General features: G+C 40.9%; 1 protein-coding gene and 1 long non-coding RNA gene across 2 annotated transcripts in view; one reads left to right on the top strand and one right to left on the bottom strand.

The window, feature by feature from the left end:
- Positions 1-21,920, top strand: part of HDAC9 (histone deacetylase 9) — a 423,892-nt gene that overhangs the window by 45,230 nt on the left and 356,742 nt on the right. The window contains exon 3 of the mRNA XM_083405349.1: positions 805-934. Within this exon, the coding sequence (XP_083261475.1) occupies positions 889-934 (46 nt within the window). The 5' untranslated portion in view covers positions 805-888. The remainder of the gene's footprint in view (positions 1-804; positions 935-21,920) is intronic.
- Positions 1-21,920, bottom strand: part of LOC310660671 — a 365,222-nt gene that overhangs the window by 238,204 nt on the left and 105,098 nt on the right. The window lies entirely within an intron of this gene.

The raw sequence follows: 21,920 nt of genomic DNA, 5'->3' as shown, positions 1-21,920 counted from the left end.
TATATGGTAATTTATGGACCTAATAGGTATCTAAAGGCATTTGCACATAACAAAATATGTATTTTGTTAAAGTAATTGTTGAACTGAAATACAATTAAGAAGAAGTATATATAGAAATGAGCAAACCAGTGATATTTTAGGAAGCAGGCAAGCTGGTGGGGCCCATTATTTACATCATAGGAGCCTACACAACAGAAAACACTGTTGCTATATGTAGGTTTTATTCTATGTTTTTTATCTTATATTTTGGAAATGTACATCCAGTTATTTTTCCTTTAAATTTTTGTGGGGCCTCCAAGAGAGTGGGGCCCTAAGCTATAGCTTGTTTAGCTTATACATAAATCCGGCACTGGATGCGAGCCATTTGGCTTGCACCCTTCAGATTGCCCCAAGGGCTTGGGCTTTTGCAAGTTACCAGCTTTTATATATTGCATGCATCCATGTGAGAGAAGAATTAAATATGGACAGGTTCTTTGTAAGTCTCTTCAACCCAACCACTAACATCAGAGAGATGCGAAGCTTTCCAAATTTCACCCCTCAGTTTCACTATCATAGTTTTTTCACATCTCTAGGATGGTGTTACAATTAGCGTGGCAGCTTGTCCAGCTCTGAAGTCAATGTGGACCTCTTGTAATTTGTTCAATGGGGTTGGTGGATCAGGGCTCTATTGTCTCATTCCGCAAGATGATGATGATGATTATTCCATTCATATACTGCCCTTTATCCAAAGATCCCAGGATGATTAAAGATAGCTTTCACAAGTATGGATAATATGTTTTACATGATTTTTTTTTTCATTAATAGGTTGAAATCACAGAGTTGCATCAACTTGGGTGAGCTTATAGAAAACCAAACTACAGTTGCTGTGATTTGATCTCTTTGTGTCAAATGTTCATCTCTCCGTCAACAACAATGAGTTCAACAACACAACCAGGTCAGTCTCTCTTCGTTTAACCTCCTGCTGATGTACAGAATCAATATTTGTCCCTTGTTGACAAAGAAGAAGCGGCATACAAACATACAAACAGAACATAATTTTTCCGTGTATTTGAATAACCCAAGTTTCACATCTTGTTAATCTGTATTTTCTCATCTATAACATTTCCTTGTGACCTATTTATCAGTCAGAGCAGAGAAGTCCTACTGGATTAACCAATCCACATGTTAAATTGGGATACAATACACCTGTGATAACATGAAGTATATACTGCTTGATTTTTGTGAGTGTGTGAAGTTACAATTCATTTACTTCCTTCTACGGAAAGAAACACTGCAATATCAAAGCTGCTTAGGTCTGACTTTCTTACTGAGATGATATTAAAATTAAAGTACTCCCAAAACATTCTGGAAGCTGAAATTCGGTACATACTATCATTACAAAAAACCCTCTACTAGTAAACAATTAAATTTTTTGTTGCTTTGCCTTGAAAATCAGGACATGGAGGTCTGCTTCTTAACAGCATCTAACGCTTTAGCACTGAGTAATCTAAAGCATAAGAAACATTGGTGTACTGGAGTTCCTCTGCTCTTTAGCAAGCTTGAAACATCCTCAGGTGGACATGTAGGAAGGAGTGGGGAAAAGAACACAAGTTTTAAAGCGTGGGAAAGCAATCAAACCTGTTGGGTTTTCTGTATCACAGCTTTAGCAATCCCCATTGTGGACAGTGGAGAATTCCAGTAGTTGCCAAAAATGCATACTTATTTGTAGAATGCAAGCTTCTTTTACTAGAATGGAATATGCCTGCTCACCTGTTAGAAGAAATGGTCTATACCTCTCAATTCAGGAGCGGGGAAGCTGTGTCTCTCCAGGTGTTGGACAACAACTCTGCTTGTCCCTGTCCATTGGCCATGCTCTTTCGGGAAATTGAAGTCCAGCAACATCTGGAAGGGCAGTGGTTCCCAATCCTTGCTTTAATGTGTGCATGTTTTCGCAATGTGGTGTTGATAAAATAATTTTTTTAAGGCTTGTCTTTTTAAGCGAACAGTTGGAATCTAGAAGTCAGCAAAGAAAGTGTAATATTTTAATATCAGTTTAAGAACAAATAGCAAGAGAAGTGTAATTCAAGTTTTTGCTTCACCTCCGTTTGTTTAATTTAGGAACGTTCTGCAGCTGAGGTTTGCCAGAGTAATCTTCTTGCCAAACACATTGTGCTGCAATTGCTTATATAATTATGTTTAGAAAAAGAACAGCAAAGAATAATCGGAGTTCCAAACTTTGCATATTTACCTCCACATTATTCTCCTGCAGTAAGCTTGGGAGAGGAAGGGAATTTGTGGTAGTTACAAAATAGGTGGGGAGCATTAAAAGCATACACACGGGTTCATGTGATCTGGGACTGTATGAAATAAAAGAAACCTGAATGTTTATGGGTCTAGCTGACCTATTTTTCTCTAAGTTCCCAAGGAGCCTTGCAAGCTATTTGGTTTATGAATTTGTGTAGGTGGTGTTAAAATATCAATAATTAGCTGCAATTTCATGATGTTAAATTTCAGTCACATTTCCAAAACCTAAGGAGTAGGCTGTCCTTTCAGAGAAGGAGCCCACAACCATCTCACTTCTATATTCTTAACCTGGGGCTGAGGAGGGAAAAAAGAAAGAGGGAGTTTTAGAGTATGAGTGGTATGTGTGTGTGAGAGAGAGAGGGATGGAGAAAGAAAGAAAGAAAGAAAGAAAGAAAGAAAGAAAGAAAGAAAGAGACAACTGCATCTTGTTCCTGTTATAGAACCTTTCACGCAAACAAATTCCACATTACTCTTCTGAAAGCTTTTAGTATGTCTGCAATCATGTTTGTCAACTCGAATGAATTCTGAGAAGATCTCTATGTTGCTGCTTTATGCAGCATATTGGCTGGAAGTGGGGTGAATAAAAAAGCAAACTGTCTCTTCAGCTAGATGTGCACTTGAAGTTCCTGGAATGTGGGCCACACTGTAGCACAGCAGCCTGCTGCAATGTACCAAACAAAGATTTTACAGGGAGCAGAATGTCAGAGCTAGGGAGTTTCGAGAAATGGAGAAAAGCAGCATAGGAGGTGAAACAAATAAATCAACACACCCACACTCACACTGTTTTGTGTGTGGCTTACGGACAGGAGGGCCTGCAGAAAAGGGCAAATTGAAATAGTGAGGGCAATTAAATTGTGGGCTACAATGCCAAGGGAGTGCTGGGTGGCAAACAGTGGTTGAATGTGATCTGTTGATGTGAACTAACTAAATAGTTCAGTCTGCTTTCCTTAGGAAGATACTGGGCTTGTCACCTATTGTAGGGAATTCATTAGGAAGTGTGTATTCAGTCACCTGAAAATAAAGCTTGGGCTGATGCCCTGAAACAGTGGCTAAGTTTGCATTTTTCTGCAGCTCCTGCCAGTTATATCTCCTTATTGCCCTCAGATAGTTAGTCAATTGATGACAGAGATGGAGAAGGAGGCATTTCGTTTGGGCAATTACAGGTTAAAATTTTGGACAATTACGAGTTAAACAGGACTCAACTCCTTGTTGTTCAAAGATTAATGATTTAGATCTACAGTATGTGAGAACTGCAGCTAACAAGTCCTGTCCCCATTACTCCTTAATAACCCTATAAATTATGGAATCCGCTCAGCTTCATTCCCATATACACTAACTGTCTCTGAGAACAGGAGAGAACTTATCCTTGCTCATTTTAATGTGCTGCTTTCTGCACGGTTGAGTGGATGATTTAAGAAGGCCATGGTTAATGAATGGTTGTATTTGTGTAGGGCTGGAGCAATATAATCTGTTGATCATGTTCTTCTTCACCATAATGTGCAGAATGCATGTATAGAAAGGTTGGTTCTCCCAGTGTTAAGAACTCTTCTAGGAAGATCTCCTAAAAAGTTGGTTAAGGGAAGTTGTCTCTTATGTTACTAAGAGGGTTAATTAATTCTGACTTCAATGCAGATAAGTTGAAATTCTATGCTGGCTTCTTGAGAGAGAGAAAGAAATATACTTATATGTATCTGTTTTTAACTGTTTAAACCAGCTTTATGTTTCATTTCGGTATCTAATTTGATGAGTCTCTGTAATAAACTGTGCATTCATGGATGCGTGAACTCAGGCCTGGGAGTAGAATGTGGCCTCCAGGTACCCCCATCAAGCCCTTGGGACACTCCCCAGGCCACACCTCCACTCCAGGAAAACACTTCTCTTTGGCCCTGCTCCAGACACTCTCCTTGAGTGCTTTTGCTTGGCTAGAATTTGTCCTTGAATGGTGACAATGCCTCTAGTTGGTCTGGATGGAGGATGTGTGGGTATAGAACTCTTTGGCTTATGCATAGCTAAAATGGTAGCCTGCTGTGACCAGTTGCTGGATGAAGGCCAGGGCCACCTTCTCCTGCTTGTGGGATTCCTGAAGGTGGTGTCTGGCCACTATGGAAAGCAGGATGCTGCACTGGAAGGACATTCCATTTAATCCAGCAGGCCTTTAATCCAGCAAGAAGTGATGGCAGTTCTAAACCAAGGGCAGCCAATGTCATGGTGCCCTCCAGTTCTCGTGCTCCCATCAGCTCTAGCTGACATGGCCAACCAACAGGGATGTTGGGTGATGTGGAATCCAGCAACAATTTGGGGAAACACCACGTTGGCTGCTACTGCTTTAAACTCAAACAATAACAAGTGGTTTGAAACCTGACCCGTACTACCATAGGTGCATGGAGCTTCTGCTTATAACCATGTTCTTTTAAACTGATGAAGAGTGCATGCTGGTTGCCTGTAAAATTATCTTTTTTAGAAGATGCAGGTTCAATCTGCATTAAGTGTGGTTTAACTTCCATTAATTCCACCTGCAGGTACATGGCTTTTTATAGCAAGGAATGGAGGGTATTAGACCTCACTCAGTTCGGATTCTTAATAAAGCATGAATATATTGAAACAACCTCTTTGCTTATAGACGGTGAGCATTCCAAGTCTGTTCCAGCAATGAGGAACATCCTGGAAAGTTACTATAAATAGACACATTAAACTGTTCAGGGGAAATACCTTTCTTTCAGGTGTGATAATAAAAAAAAGGTTGGCATGCTTAGACTGCCAAGAGGCTGAGAAAGGGATGAACTTATATTCTTCACATTTTCAGGCCTCTCATTATTGTAGCCTCTGAGTTCACTGCAATATTTGGTGTAATCATCTTTGTAAACACTCTAGGGATCTAGAGCACAGGGAAAGCAATTGACTCTGCTGACGTCACTCAGGGTTCTGCAGTAGCAGACTGAGGTTCTGATGTGGGTCTTCCCATTTTTTTATTGTGCTAATCCAGTTGTTTCTTGGAGCTCAGTCAGGCACTCCCCAACCCCCCCAAAGGAGTGGTATAGAAGCTCTAGAAACACACTCTCAGTGAAAACATTGCTATCCATCAAAAGCCTGGGGAAAACATATGTATTTAAAGCTAAAAGTACCCCTGCCTGTATGGGCCAGTCTTGCCAGACTCTAGGGTTGTGCGCTCACCTCACTCTATAGGCTGGGAGCCAGCGCTGTCTGCAGATACTTCCGGGTCACGTGGCCAGCGTGACAAGCTGCATCTGGCGAGCCAGCGCAGCACATGGAACGCCGTTTACCTTCCCGCTGGTAAGCGGTCCCTATTTATCTACTTGCACCCGGGTGTACTTTCGACTGCTAGGTTGGCAGCCACTGGGACCAAACGATGGGAGCGCACCCCGCTGTGGGGATTCGAACCGCCGACCATGCGATCGGCAAGTCCTAGGCGCTGAGGTTTTACCCACAGCGCCACCCGCGTCCCAATATGTATTTACCTGGCACTATAAATACATCAGTGAAAGTACAAAGCAGACCTTAGTGGAGAGTGTGTTCCACAGATGCGGAGCCACAACTGAAAAGGCTCCCATCCCTTGTCATCCCCCTCCAAGCCTCCCTCTAGCAAGGGATCCAGAGAATGTTCTCAAATAAAGTTCTGGCTGACCCGGTTTGAGACTTTCCAGAATATATTGGGGTTGTTAGCTGTAAACTGCTTTGTAGATTTAAACCAGCACTTTGAGTTGGTCTCAGAAGTATACAGGCAGCCTGTTTAGTTATTACAGAATTGCTTTAAATAATCTATTTGCCTCTTAACTCTGCTAACTGGAGGTTTTGAAACAGTTTTTGAAGGCAGCCCTATGTGAAGCAGATATTAACAGTTAGGGAGACATAAGGGGGGAGTATAAACTGTTGCGTGAATGCAGCCTCAGGTCTATCAGTTTCAGTGGGTCTACTCTTGAGCAAAACTTAGCTGGCTGCAATCCTGTGTTAAGACGGCAAATCAGTGCTTACACAGTGTTGGAAGCAAATAAATGTTAAGAAGCAGAGCAAGATAATATTTTCAGGTATTTGGTATTTGTATTGCCATACGATGCTTCAGTATCTTTATATATAAAAAAGAGTCTCTCTCTCTTGGATGTTAATGCAAGCAAGTTATATACACTGGTTGATTAAGTGGAAAGAGTGGTGTTTGCTTCAATGAAGCTATTTCATATTTCAAAAGAACTGGGAAGTGTGGGAAGTATTTCTTTCTGGCCCACTTGATAGAAGGTATAATTATTTTATGTGGCCGTCTTTGAACACAGATGAACATTCAGTTGTGCCTTTTTAAATGTCTTTTTCTTTCACATTGAGAGGTGCAAGCTGTATATGCACACATCTGCTTTCCCCTTTCAGACTTTTCACGGAAAGTATCAAAAGCAGCAAGTTACTTGCGTATCCACCCCGACTGACGCTTTTATCCATAGCTATTGGAAGCAAAAACATCTTAAGAGAGAACTGTTGTCTTTCAAAGAGCTACAGTTGAGCAACTTCCATACCGTTCAGTGGTGCACAATAGGATGAGTTCTTTTTATTCTTCCTTTTTTATTTTCTGAAGTAGCAAAACTTCCATAGATTTCAGTGGTTTGCAACCAACCTTAGCAAACTGACAGTTTGAAAGAGTGAGTCTCAAATGAAGCAATAGGTATGTCTGTTACTCAGATGATCTCGAAGGACACTGCTTGAGTATTTTTTCTGTGCACCATTAAATAAGTGTTTCCTTCGATTGCATGATGCAACAAACAGGCCTCCTGTGTAGTAACATTTACTTACAACAACACCAGAACCAATTTAATTGAACACAGCTCTGTGAGCCTTTAGGGACTAGGCCTTGTCTAAATGAATGGCTAATTCCTGCAGCTATAAAGCAAATGCCAAATCCCACTGGGAGGAGGTAAATGCTTGTGTTTTGTTGTTTGCTTTGCTTGTTCTAAACTATGCTATCATTAAGGAAATGTTTACATCCTGTTTCTGTTACATGTTCTTAACCATTCGGTGTGCATAAGATGTAAGGATCAAAATAAGTTGTTTTTTTAAATGCAATAAATAAAGCTCTGTTTGCTTTTGGAGGGGTGGATTATTAGGCATTGTTTGTAATGGTTTCAGAAAGCATTTCACATTCGCCTTTTTGAAAATGAATAAATAGGTTCAAGTCCTCAGGTGGATTTGCATAGGTGGAAATGCTTGGGAACAAAGGATGCTTGGAGGTATATTTTTCTTATGCCTATTCATCAGCCAGGATCTAGCATTCACTAGTTAATTCATAGTTTTTATTCATCTTTGTTACCAGTCAGTTTGTGGTAATGCCACAATTTACCAGGCACACACACAACCATTTCTCCCTGAATGTCAGCAGAGGCTGTGAAGAAATGTTGGTGATAGTGAAAAGATCACTTCAGGTATCTTCAGAGAATTATCTTCCATGCAGTGAAACTAACCAATATTTTTTTCATAAAGAAATAATGAGGGTACTCATACTGAAAGTGTGTGGTGCATATATTCATTAAGCAGGTATGTGTAAGGGAAAGTGCTCTCTAATCCTTCCTAAACAATACCAAGAAAGTAAAATGGCTTTTCTTTATGCAGCAGGTTCCTAACCCACCCAACATTCAAATTTGGCAAGTGAGGCAGAACCTGATAAAAGAGTTGACCTATGGGACCAAAAAGGTTTCTCACCCTGATGTAGATAATAAACATGTTGGGAAATATTAAGAGTTTTTATTTTAATTTGTTTTGCAAATGATCTCAATATTTATGGGAGGGGGCAGAATCTGAGGGCCTCTTTACATTTGCTCTTTATTGTGGTGTAGTTGCTGTTTGATCCAATGTTTTTAGGCGCAAGTTTGTCGTTGATTGTCTGCACCTGTTACATGTCACAGTTATTACAGAGACTGTGTGGGGTTTTCCTTTCCACCCTAATGAAGGATTGTTCCCAAATTGATAAAACTTCCATGACTGTAGTCACACCCCTTACGTATCCTCATTTTCCTCCAGCCAGTGAATTTTGGAGTTATAAGCATGTACACAACTTTTTTGTGGCTTTTTTGGGGGGGGGATGCCTAGTTTTATGGAGTTTGAATGTTGTGGGAATAGCAGATTTGTAACAGGAACTATGTGTTTGCCTGAGGTATGACAAACTTGGTTATTGTGATAAAAAAAATCCTTCAGCTAATGATTGCTTTCATGGGCAGTATTTTGACTCAGTACCATACTCAACTCCCATCAGCCCCAGCTATCATGGCCAATGGACAGAGACGTGAAACTTAGGAAAAATGCCCAGCAGTTTTTGTTGCATTAACTTGTGGTCAGACACATGTTTTGACTTGTTGAAGTTGAAGTGCCAGTTGGGTAAGTATTACAGAGACTTGCTTCTATTGTTCTTTATTTCCTTCATTGTCTTGGGTCTCATTCCTTTTTTTTTTTTTAACGTATCTCATAGGCCACATTCACACCATACCTTTAAAACACTGATACCACTGTAAACAGTCATGGCTTCCCCCAAAGAATTTTTTTATTGTTATTATAAAGACCATTATTAGTTTCAGTAAGAACAACAAGCCCTTAGTATGATGTACAAACTAAAAGAACAGGGCAACAGATAAATTTCTGCTGTGTGATGTATTATATCTAGTGAAAAAGAAGAAAAATGTAAAAATAAGCACTTCATAAAGTTTTATCTATTGTATGCACAACCTCTCCACATTTTTGTCTAGAGGGCAAGGAGCAGACAGTGTAGTCATACACAGGCTGGAGGTGAAATGTCAGGTTGGTTGGTTGGATAGATGAGAGGAAGTCAGGTGACCCAGGTGAGGGCTGATAACAGGTAAGATGAGACAAGGGGAAGCAAGGCAGGTAGATAGGTTAGGTGAGGAAAGGAAAGGAAAGGAAAGGAAAGGAAAGGAAAGGAAAGGAAAGGAAAGGAAAGGAAAGAGAGTAGCTAAGAAAGAAGGGCCTCATCAGTGTGTCATTTCTCTGACTCACCTATCCAAATCGCAATTAGCTTCACTTGGTGGTGGGGATGGTGTTGGGATCAGGGAAAAGCAGGTTCACATATTGTATTTATGTCTTTTCTTCCACTGAGCTAGTAGCCATTAAGGGTGAGGACACTGCATAGCTGGAAATGGTAAAGGATTCTGGTGCTGTTCTTTTGATCAGATCAGCTGTGCAGTGGGGCTGCTATGAAGTGCAAAAACAATCTGATCCTGTATCTCAAATTCTACATCATACTCATGGATATGTGCAACAGGAGGGATGAACTTAAGGTACTATTTTGATAGAATAGCTCAGCATGGGCTTTGTGGTTGTCTGGATAGTAGCCGATTTAGTGTCGGTGATGAGGAACCAGCCGCCCTCCTAGTAGTGTTGGACTCCATCTTACATCATCCCTGACCCTTGGCCATTGCAGTTGAATGGTGTCTGGAGGGCCTCAGGTTTTCCACCTGGTTTATGTGGAACTTTATTGCTAGTCCTTTTTAATATATTGACTGTATTCATGTGGACAAAGTAGCTTTTTTAAGGGCTGTAGTCCAAAACATTTGCACACAAATACTGACTTAGGCAACAGTCCCCAAACTTCTTCATGTACACATGCACAATGTTCTTTCCATTGGGCGGAAAAATGCACATGTAACTGAGTATTCCCCCCCCCCAAATAAACTTGTTTACTAACCCCCCCCCCAAAAGAGCAGTAAGTTGCAAGATGACAGTCACTACATCTTTCTGTGCTTCACATTATTTCTTCCCTTACATTAACCTCTCTCTTCTTATATTTTTTGCATGGCATAGTATCTGTTGGATTATTTAGAGCCATAATCCGGAAGAAGAAATGCACAGATTGGGAATTTCTTTCCACCTTCGCCTTGATGCAATTCCTTTTTTTATATAGTACAGTGCTATAGAGAGAATAGATTGAATCCAGAGTGAGTGAACAGCACTTTGTTAATTTTGAAGTCGATGGGATTAAAGTCATGTCCTATTTATATCAATGGAGCCTCGATGCAGCCTGTATCCAACTCATTGACTTGAGCCACATAGATCCTCCATACAACTTTTCTGTTTAATTTTAAGTTTTTATAAATATGAAATCAAAAGTACAACCAAGAAAAAAACATAATGCAACCTGTTCATTGAGCATTCATCCTGATTTGATTTGCACAAGGCATATATTATATTTGGTCTTTATTGAGCATTCACTCTGATTTGTTTACAGGAAGGGTATTCACCAACAAGCATTCATCCCAATTTTCTTGTGGGGTGTTTATGCATCTTCCTGTTAATCAGTCATTCATTTCACACTTTTCGACACATTTCTCCATCACTTTCCTAACTGCAAAAAAAGGCAGTTTATTTTTAAAGTGGATTTATACAGAGCACTTCCATCCACTTTAATTATGTAAGCCTTAATTCTGTGGCTTGAATCCCTTCTGCAAAATACTGACTGTCTGGAGAGGGGCCCTAGGTGAGCCACTGATTGTTATATTGCTTCCACGAGGCAGCTGTAACCTGTGCATCAAACCTAAAAAAAAATGCTTCTTTTACAAAGCAACTTTTAGAAACAATTAGAAATACATAAAAGGGACTATTATATCACCTTGGATTTTTCATTAGTGGCTGAGTTAATTGGATTCACTGCCTTAAATATTGGAGTAATAATTAGAATAACAAATTATTTTGAACACCCAAAGAAAGCATGTTTGACAACTTTTAATTTTTTCCCACCCACTCTCTGCTTTTTCATTTGTCTCTTTAGCAGCCCAGATGTGCTTTTTTATGCAGCAGAACTTACTTCCAATGAATCTGAGAAAGCATTTAAAAGGTAATTTGCAGATTGGTTATTTTATGAGTAGCAGGGACATAGCACGCCATGGAGGGAGAGGGTGGAAGTTCCATGAAGCACTTGAATAAGAAGTGCAGAGTGCCTTTGAAAACCTGTCTTGCACAAAGGAGCATTTTGCATGCCCAGTGTTTGATGCCAGCCTCTTTCTCACTGTTCGCCCCCCCCCCCCACCTCGACCTCTGAAATGCTTAAAGATCTGAGGACAAAAAAATGGTGGAACATCCAAATAGAGAAAGGAGGAAGCAGCTCTGAAGCATAAAAACTTTTGACTGTGAGAAGGACTAGGTGAGGAGTGGGGATCCTTTATCAGCCAGTGGGCTACATTCCTTTCTGAGTAACCTTTGGGGACCATATTCCATGGGTGGACAATGATGATAATAAAAATAAAATGAACAAAGGAACAACCAGAAAAGGAGAAATGGTAGAGGTAAGGGTGGCAAAGAGTGGATACTAGCAAATGCAGTTGCACAGCCTTATGTGTGTTATTAGTATTAAAAAGGTTGTTTTCTGTCCCTAATACACAGAAATCATAAATGTCTTGCATAGTTAATCCAAGCCTTCCAGGGTACATAAACCCTGAAAATGAGCCAATTGTATCTCTCTCTCTCTTGATTATTTCCCCCTGAGCTTGAGGTGTGGCTATCATCACTCAGGGCTTTTAAGCACTTCGATTGAATGTTTGTTTTGAACTGAAAACAGATTGGAATTTACACCCCAGTGCCGCCTGAAGTACTAAATGATTAAGTTCAGTTTTACTGCTTATCACAAACTGGAAAGGAATAAATCATAATTACACATGCCCATTTGCTTTGCTTACTCTTCCATCACATACTTTATCCTCCAGTGCTACAAACTAATTTCCTCCTGTGAAAATAACCACTTGCATGGATCAAATAGCATCATGTATATTAGTCTGTGTGTCAAGTTGTTTATTTGCCTGGTGTTTTGATTTATTTCCATATTGTTTGTTAATTGCATTATATGCACCTTTGTTTTTTCAAAACAGAATTCCACAGTCAGCTTCTATAGGGTGGTGTCTTACATTAAAAACAAGCAAACAGCAAAAACCTTAAGACAGCTTTTTCCATGGATATTTCTTGTGCATGAAATCTGGAACTGGCTGTTGGTGGTCAGAAAAGAGAAGGCCTGGTCTTAAAAGAATCCAGGTTCTGATATTGCACTCGTCTTGTTGCATTTCTTCGGAGTAAATTTAGTTTACTCTTTCTCTCCAAGGTGTGCTAGGGTTAGTATTTACACCAGAGGTAGCAACCCATTTTCAGCCTGAGAGCCACATTCCCTATTGGACACCCTTTCAGGGCCCACGTGCCAATGGCAGGTGGTCAAACAATGCAACTCTTGTCTTTGTACACTAGGTTACAGTCCAGACATTCAAAGACCAGAGATTCCTACATGAACATCTCTCATTCTGTGCCAGCAAGAGGCAATATTACTGTTTAAGCACACATTCCATTCCAGTTGAGAAGGAGGTGGAGCAGGGCTGGTGAGAGGTGTGGCCTGTGCAGAGTCCTGAGAGCCAAATAGAGAGGCTTGGAGGGTTGCATTTGACATCCCCCACCCAGCCTGAAATTCCATACCACTGGCTATTACAATCTTGGATTCTATTACCAATATGTTTGCCAGTTGACCAAAATAGCACCTCTGCAGAAATCAGCTGCTGAAGGTTTCCCCCCACCATGGAAACAAAGGCACACAGGAAGTTAAAAGTTGGCAACCCTGTTTACAAACTCAGGGGAGTTTTGTGTCAGCTTCTAAGCAGCTGAAGATTAATCAGCAGTTCTCCAGCTAAGACCTGGTTGTGCCTGCAGCAAAATGAGGTGGGAATGAGGCTCTTAGGATTGCATATATTTTTTGAAATATATTGGCTCTTACACGTGAAAAACTTACTGCAAGCAGAAGAGTAACACAACTAGGAAATGACCTGGTTAGCGTCCTGAGCACACCCAGCCCAAGGAGGACAAACAGCCGGTAGTTTAATTTTTATTGACAAAGCACACAGTTACAGTATCTTCTAAGGTACACACATGCACACTTCTGGCAGCTAAGTGGCTGGCATCCCCTCTGCAGGCTTGTGCTCCAAGCTGGACTGTTGGAGCAGCTGTGCACCCCTGCCTCCACCTGAACTTCAGTACCCTTGCCTGATGGGGCGTGCACAATCAACCTGTGACTTCTACTGGGAAGCCACCACTGTGCCTGCCTCTTCAAGCCCCTCCTGGTCCTTGGAGACAGAGGGGAAGGGGATGGAGCGGATTCTATTGCCCCTCTCAAGAACAGTCTCTTCCTCCACTTCTGACACGTCCTGCACATCCTCCCCTGTCTCTGACTGCTCCGACTATTCCCCTTCCTCCAGCCCTGCCTCCTGCCTCACAGGTGGCACAAAGCTCCATAAATCACTGACTTCTTCCTCTGGATAAGTCTTGAGGGTCCCGCTGCCTCTGCCGCACACTCCTCAGAGCCCTGTCAGTCCCTGACAGGTAGAACCATTCACCACAACATGCCTTTCTTTTCTTTTCACTTGGGGGGAAGCATTCAACAGCCTGTAGCGGTACAGTCCACTCGTGTTATTGCAGGATTCCATACTGGGGGTCACCAACATGGTGCCTTTGGGCACACATCACCCACAGTGCGGACAAACAAGGCTGCACATGTTCACAGCCGGCAGTCAATGAAAACAACAGCATTCTGCTCTTACAGTGGGAAGCCTGCAAGCAACACCGCACCTGTGATTCTCAGCAGCTGAGATTCAAAGGCACAATGCCTCCAGCATTAGCAGGTAATAGAATCCAACATTGGCCTTTCTTGGTATCAGTTAAAAATCCCCACAAATATTCCTCCTTGTGATCTCATGCCCATGAATTCTGGGAAGAAATTGTACAGAGACGGGTGGAAAAAAAAGGTTAGGTGCACTGATGTATGGAACTAACTCTTAGTTACTGTGAACAGGCACTGCCTGCCAATTGTTCTGAATTATACAGTGGCAGTTAGCTTGGTCTTTTGGCATCCTGTGGAGACTTGGAAGGGACCACCAAGCCTATTTTGACTATATGGACAGAGGATTCCTGGGGAAAGGGGGGACAGAAAAAGCCATTACATAGCATGCAATCTAGACTCAGTTTTTTGTGAGGATTTTTATTCTTCTTCATTTCCTGCAGTGTCCAGATCTCTAAGGAGCTTCCTTTCCATGCATCTGTTTCAGGGGTGGGGGGTGTGGCATGTTTGTGTTGGAGAAACCTTTTTTTTTTAATGAAAAAACAACAACAGGGCAGAACCTATTTTTCCCAGCCTTCCCTCTGTCCCTCTTGCCTGATGGCAAGTCTGCCATCAGAATCACACAAACCCTTTCTTAACTGTAGGTGGTTGTTCATTTATTAATGTAAACACCATGCGCCTTGGATGTGCGAGCACTAAAAATAAACTTGCAAAGATAAAAATAGATTTCTGTGAGGGTTTTTTTTTAAGATGCTGCTTAATCAGAACCAGCTGCAAGCTGTCTAGAAAATGTAAGTTATATGAGCCAGATGGCTTTTGCCCCTCCTTTATTTTTGCTTTAGACAGCATGTAATTTGGGTGACTGCAGCTTCAATAATGTATTTTACCAGTCAAACTGTTTTGATAAACATATTTGTTTTAGAGCAGACACTTTTAATTAGGAAGCTAGTAAAAATGTTAATTTCTTTTAATCCTTCCCTTCAGGGGTAAGTCAAAAGAGGTTTTCAGCATGGCACGGAATTCTTGAAGGCATACGACCTAATCCCAAAGCCAACATGTAAACATGTAGTTAACTTGTTTTTCCATTGGGCTGTGGTGTTGGTAAGAGCTGGACCTATATTTGTTCATGGACAACCTGTATTCTTAAGAGGAAATGTGTAACACACACACTTTCTCTTGACGTCAGACAATAAAAGGCTGTGTAAATCATTGGTAGCACTTGAGACTTGGCTAGGAGGCAGGACTGGCTTAAGAACACAGTCTTACCACTGTTTCTGCTTGATGGTGCTCGTATCTCTAGGCTGCCCAGCTGCCCACAGCGGTGGCTAGGAGAGACTTGGCAGTGGGGAGTGGAGTGTTCTGGCGCTAGCACTGATCTGGGACTATTTGTCTTAACTGGATGGTGCTGGCATCTTTAAATCCACCAGCTCTGCACATGAGAACATAAGAAGAGCCTGCTGGATCAGGCCAAACACCCATCTATTCCAGTATCCTCCTGGTCAGACAGTGAACAACTATGGGAAAGCCTATGGGAAAACTTGAGTGCACTGAACTCTCTAAAATTGTGATTCCCAGCAACTGTTATTCAGAGGCATGTTGCCTCTGACAATGGAGAAAGAACATAACCATCACTTTTAGCCATGGATAGTCTTGTTCAGAGATGTCAGAGAATTCTGTTGCAAATGGAGGTGGCAATCACAACTCCCCACCCCCCGCCCCCGTCCCAAGTCTGGAACAGAAATCAATCCAGATAATACAATTGATGTCAGTCATGTTGGAGAATACAGGAGAATACTTTAAAGCCTTTAAAGTAGAATTATCACTATGGCTAACTAAACTCTTTAACTCAGTGCTAGAGGGAGGACATAGCTCTCTAACTTTGCACATGTCAAAATTAACTTTGATATTGAAGCCCAAGAAAGACGCCACAAAAACCTGATTCATATAGGCCAATTTCTTTAATAAATGTGGACGCAGAACTATTCACAGCTGTGATGGTTAAGAGATTACATGTTTTAATAGGTCAATATATCATCACAGATAAAACAGGATTTATACCCTCAAGGAATATAGAAGACTCTATAAGGAGAGTTCTTGATGTAATCTATGACTTGCAGCTACGAAATGCTCCGGGGCATTAATTTCACTTGATGCTTTTAAAGCATTTGATAGGGTTGAATGGTCATATTTAAAACTCTTACATTCTAAATTATAATTTGGAGGGGAAATTCTACATGATTCAACAAATTTATTCAAAATATTCAGCTATAATTATGATAAATGGATATGATGCTGCTGCAATAAACCTCAGCAGGGGCACCTGCCAAGGATGCCCTCTGTCGCCACTGCTGTTTGCAGTGGCAATAGAGATCTTAGCTATACAACTACATGCAGATGCCTCTGTGAATGGAGTTAAAATAAGAAATGTTGTACATAAAGTTAATATGTTTGTGGATGACATATTAATAATGGTGCAAGATCCAATTGTTGTACTTCAATCTTTGAAAGAACATTTAGAAAGTTTTCATCAAGTTGCAGGATTGCAAATTCATTATGCAAAATAAAAAAATAGTAAATATAGGAATAAAGGGGGTTTGGGAATACTGAATCTTGAACTATACTATGCAGCTTTCCGAATTAAATCATTGATACCTCTCATTAAAGGCAAAGTGGGTATTCCATGGATACAGATAGAAAGTGCCCACACAAGACCATCATTAAGCAACCCATTTTTAAAAGTATCATTAATAGTGTGGTGGAAGTGGAACTCAGTATCAGCTCCTAGGCCTTCACCACTGATGCCTCTGCTAGATCACCCCTCATTTAAACATGCAGACAAATATAACCAATTCAGAAATCTTTAAACAAATGTTTTCTATAGAATTAGAGATCTGTTTGTAAAAGGTAGAGCAATTTCAAAAGAGGACCTGGTGGCAAAGGCGAAAGACATAAAATGGTCCTGGCTACTTCTGTATCAACTATGCACTTTTGCAAAACATCTGGAATGAAGGGATGAGGGCTTCAGACCCTTGAAACCTTTTGAATCACTATGTAACAGACCTGGGCATGACACAAAAGGGGCAGTCTCAATGATATATGGTATGATATTAGACAGCTTTGCAGGAAATGTGGAAGATATTCAAATGAGATGGGAAACTGACAGGAATTTCAATAATTGATAGGAATTTCAATAAGTGGAAAAGCATAGGAATCAATATGGCAAAATTCATTTTTAAAAATAATTTTGGCTTGCCTCCAGAAAATATCCCTTAAAATTTTATGTTGGTGGCATTGGACCCCCACACGCCTTGCCAACATAAATCCTTTAAGCTCACCATTATGTTGGAAAGGTTGTGGAGAACGAGGTTCCTATTTCATGTTTGGTGGGAGTGTACCATGGTCTCCACCTTTAGGGGAAAAACATTTAGTCTGACCTCCAAAATCACTAAACAATGTATCCTTCCTAATTTGGCATTATTATCATTAGATTTGATCCCAAATTCTACCCTTAAATCTAAAGAATAAATTTCCTTCCTGTTTGCAGCAGCTAGACTAGTTATTGCTCAAAGATGGAAGGAAACTTCTAAAATACCAATAGAGGCTTGGGTTAATAACATCTGGAGCATTGCTCTATCAGAATGCCTCACATACCATCGGTGACTAATGAAAGGCAGCTCCCCAAAAAATACATTTGACACCATCTGGTATCTTTTTTATTGAAGAAAAACCTGATCTTTTAATGCCACCAACATCATAGAGGTGTCTGTGGAGGGGATATATTGATTGAAAATGTATTGTATTGTAACTCTCTCTCTCTCTCTCTCTCTATATATATATAATGATTGGTGTCAATTCAGTAAATATGGTCTGTTTTCACTCAGACTTTCTTGTTTGCTTTTTAAGCAAGAGATATACACTTATTCCTCCAGACCGTTATTATTCAAGTGGGTGGGACGCCGTCCCAAAGCCTATCCTTTCGTCTTATAGCCTCACTTACAAAGATAGGTTCTGAGCATATCTCATGTGCTAAGAAGGGCTAGGAATTGCTTGTTTCTGAGACCCTGGAGAGGTGTTGTTGGGCAGAGTAAGCAATGCTGGGCTAAATTAATGTTTTGGGTAGCTTCTACATTTTTCCAGAGTCTGCTGCTTTGAAGCAGCAGAGCTCACAGAAGATGAGAGAGTCAGAGTTCAGGGGTGATAGTTAGAACCATGATAGTTGAGGAATTTCATTATGATTTATGCAAGTAGATACAGAAAGATTATGCATATTCCAGAGGTTGGGAGAAGCTGGAAGGTGAGATAAGAGACTTGCAGGACCATGGATAGATCACTGGGTGCATAAAGCTTGGTCTGATGACATCCCAGCTGCATTTGACAATCCTCACGTGGCCCTTTCTCCATATTTGAGTTCTGGTTGCTGCCCAGGACCAGATACATTGCTGTCACAAACTTATCTCACTGGTCGAAATAAAAAATAAAAATAAAAAAAAGGTTCAGTAGCACCTATTTTTTGGCCATCTGCATACTATCCCTTGCTTTTTCCTGTAGGACTAATTGCAGTCATTAACAATCGTCAACAGGTTTACCATACTCATTGAGTCAATCACCCATCTCCTACTACCCTCCTGAAAAAAACCACACCCCTCCCTCCCACTATATATAAGGGTCTGGTGACTTCTGTTTCAGTATATCTGAAGAAGTGTGTATGCACAAGAAAGCTTATACCCAGAACAAACCTAGTTGGTCTCTAAGGGGCTACTGGACAATTTTTTAATTTATTTTGACTCCGTCAGACGAACATGGCTACCTACCTGAATCTTATCTCACTAGTGTGTCACTAACCACTGTGATTGGGCTAACTACCTTAATTTTATCTCACTAGTGTGTAACTAACCACTGTGATTGGGGGCCCTGCTTGCTCTCCCCATCTTCCCTCCTCCCAGAGACATCTCCCCCCCTTAATAAAAATGAACAACAACAACAGCAAGAAACCCACATGAATAAAAAACAGTAAAAACAGTTAAATAAAACTTAATAAAAGTAGTATCAGTTCAAGATATTCTCAGCATCAAACAACTAAAAAGGCACCCCATATCCTACCATCCCTCTTCTGTTTCTGTTTCTTTCCTTAAAAAAAAACCCCTTCCTATCAAGCTTTCTCATTAAAAACTTCTATTTATTATTTCAACATTTTTGATAATCGTTAAAACTGTTGCTGCTGGTAATCTTTGATTCAGAGGCAGCATGACCCCTGTGTAAGTAGTTATCTGATGAACTGCAGGCTTTGAATGGTTTTCTTAAGCCTTCATGCTAATACTTTTCTCAATTTTTTCCTTGTGTCACAATAATTATATTTTAAGTCTCATGGCAGTCTTCTGTGCTCAGAATGTGCTTAAAAGATCTTATTTGCATCTCCATCCTGAATAAATTAAAATAATGCTGTCAGAAACAGCTTCATAGGAATTGAGTTTCCATATCTTTCAATTCCTGTTCAAGTTTTCTAATCTGGTGAAAATGTTTAACAATTCAGATGCAAAGGAAATGCAAATACCTTTGATAGATGCATTCAGCAAGTCGTCTGGGTGCTCAGAGAGATAAGATTAATAATTAAATTTCTGAGAATTTACTAATGTTCCTAATCACAGCTGCAAGTTTTGGATTGTTGTTGCTTTCTTTTATCTTTAATCGGGAACAGGGAACATTTTAAAGTGGCAGTAGATCTTGCTGTCAGAGCAAGCTACAGTAGTAACGCTTATATATTGCATAATGATGTATGTAAGAAAATACTGAAGTGTTTTGATTTCTTTGAAAATAGAATAGCAGATCTGCTGCGCTACTTGAAAACCTACAATCACAGCCTGAATATTTTACCTATTTAAATATGTTGCATGGAATTTCTGAATCTTACTTTCAGTATTTTTTCAGGGCAACCCTACGCGTATCTGCTTAGAAGTAAATCCCCTTGAGTTCAATAGGACTTAAATCTGAGCAGACGCTGTTAGGAGAATCAACCACCAAAGTATTAAAATGTTGTTTGGGTCTTTTTTTTATGCCAACACAAAGTGGGTGCTACAGTCTTAAAGAGAGTTATGCGTGAGCAACTGTGACTAAATTCTATAGAATTTACTTCCATGTAACCTACTTCATTTGCCTATTATCCCAACCGCACTTTTACACAAAATAATGAAATGTGCTTTGTTTATTTTGTGAGATTGTGAGATTGTCCTACTGACTAAAGTCTTCTTCACATGTTACTCAGATATAGAGCGCAAACATGGTGAAAGAGCCTCTGGGGCAGCACATTTAGTATGCTCATTAACCCATGTCCCTGCTCCTGCTCTGCCATTGCCACATTGCCTCCATCTACCATGAAGGTAGTGATGGTGCGCCCTTTCCTTAAGAAGACCTCCCTGGGCCCAGAAGTATCAAACAATTACCACCCAGTGGCAAATTGCAAGATGTTTGTGAAGATGGTCGCTGTCCAGCTTCAGGCATGCTTAGAGGAAGCTGATTCCTTGTATCCATTACAGTCTGGCTTCAAGCCTTGTCATGGCAACAAAAGCTGGTCACCTTTGTTGGTGACATTAATCAGGAGGGACATAGAGTGAGACCTTACATGTTCTCCTTTTTGAAACTAGTGACCACAATATCCTTCCGGAGTATTATTGGTGGTTGGGGAAACTGTACTTCAGTAGTTCCACTCTTGCCTCCAGGGCCATTTCCAGAAAAGAGCTATGCGAAGCTCCTGTTCAGTGCCATAGGAGTTGTCCTGTGGTGTCCTGCAGAGTTCCATCTTGTCCCCCATGCTATTTAACATCTATATGAAGCCTCTGGGAGCTGTCATTAGGAGGTGTGGAGTGATGTGTGATCCATTTGCAGGTTACACCCAGCTCTGTTTCTCTGTTCCAACTGCATTAGGAGAGGCAGTTGAGGAACCAGTGCTTGGAGGCACTGATGAGTTGAATGTAGTTTAATCAACTGAAGCTGAGTCCTGAAAAGACAGAGGTGTTCTGTATCCTAGGTTCTCATAACTGGGAAGTGGGGAAACGGTTAGATCTGGATGAGGTTGCATTCCCCTGGAAATTGCAACCTGCTGTTTGGATATGCTCCTGGATTCAACACTGTCACTGGCCTCTGTGCCTTTTTTCCACCTCTGACTTGGCCACTGTACTTCATGCTGTGGCAACTTCCAATTGGATTATTGTAATGCACTCTACACGGGGTTGCCCTTGTAGAATATTTGGAAACCTCGGTTGGATGGGAAAAAATGCTGGCTAGGTTTTCCTTCAGATCTTGTATAACCCCTGTTTTTAAATAGCTGCACTGGTTGCTAGTGCATTTATGGGCTTAATTCAAGGTACCCACCTTAATGTTTAAAAGCAGTAAACGATTTGGGTCCCAAATACCTGAAAGGCTGCTTCCTTCATCTTGGGTGCTCTCTAGGTAGCTCCTCTGCCCTCAGAAGCTTGAAGTGTGGTGGCCCGGGAACAGTAGAATAGCTAGCCAGGGGTGGGGCGGGGTGGTCTGCACTGGGCAGGGGGGGCTGTAGGGCACCACAGGGGTCTGTAGGGTGGCACAGTGGCTGCTGTGCATCAGGGGTGGGATTCTGGGCAGCAGAAGAGCTTGAGGTTGGTACGTCAGATTTCCTAACTCAACAACTTTGGTCCACCCCAGGCACCATTTAGGGTTGCTACACCGCTGCCCAGGAGAGGCAGAATACCAAATACACATCTCTTCACCCTGGCTTTTGACACTTGAGATGTATATTTTTAGGACCCACCTTCTTTCTGTAATTTTAACTTGTTTAAACCGTTTTTAACATTGCATTTTAATATTAATGTTGTGCTTTAATTGCTGTAACCTTCCCTGGGAGCTTCATGTGAAGGGCAGGTAACAAACTGTAATAGAAGTGGTATAATTAACGAATTAATAATTATTTTGCAGGGGTAGAAATCTTTTGAGAAACTGGCGGACCAGTTTCAGCACAGCGCTAGCTTATATCTCTAAAGTTACTGACTGGCTGGAGATGCATGTTATGTTGGATATGGTGGAGCAA

Source organism: Podarcis tiliguerta (genome assembly GCF_965153285.1).
Source record: "Podarcis tiliguerta genome assembly, chromosome: 12".
Taxonomy (NCBI): domain Eukaryota; kingdom Metazoa; phylum Chordata; class Lepidosauria; order Squamata; family Lacertidae; genus Podarcis; species Podarcis tiliguerta.
This window is presented reverse-complemented; position numbering and strand designations above follow the sequence as displayed.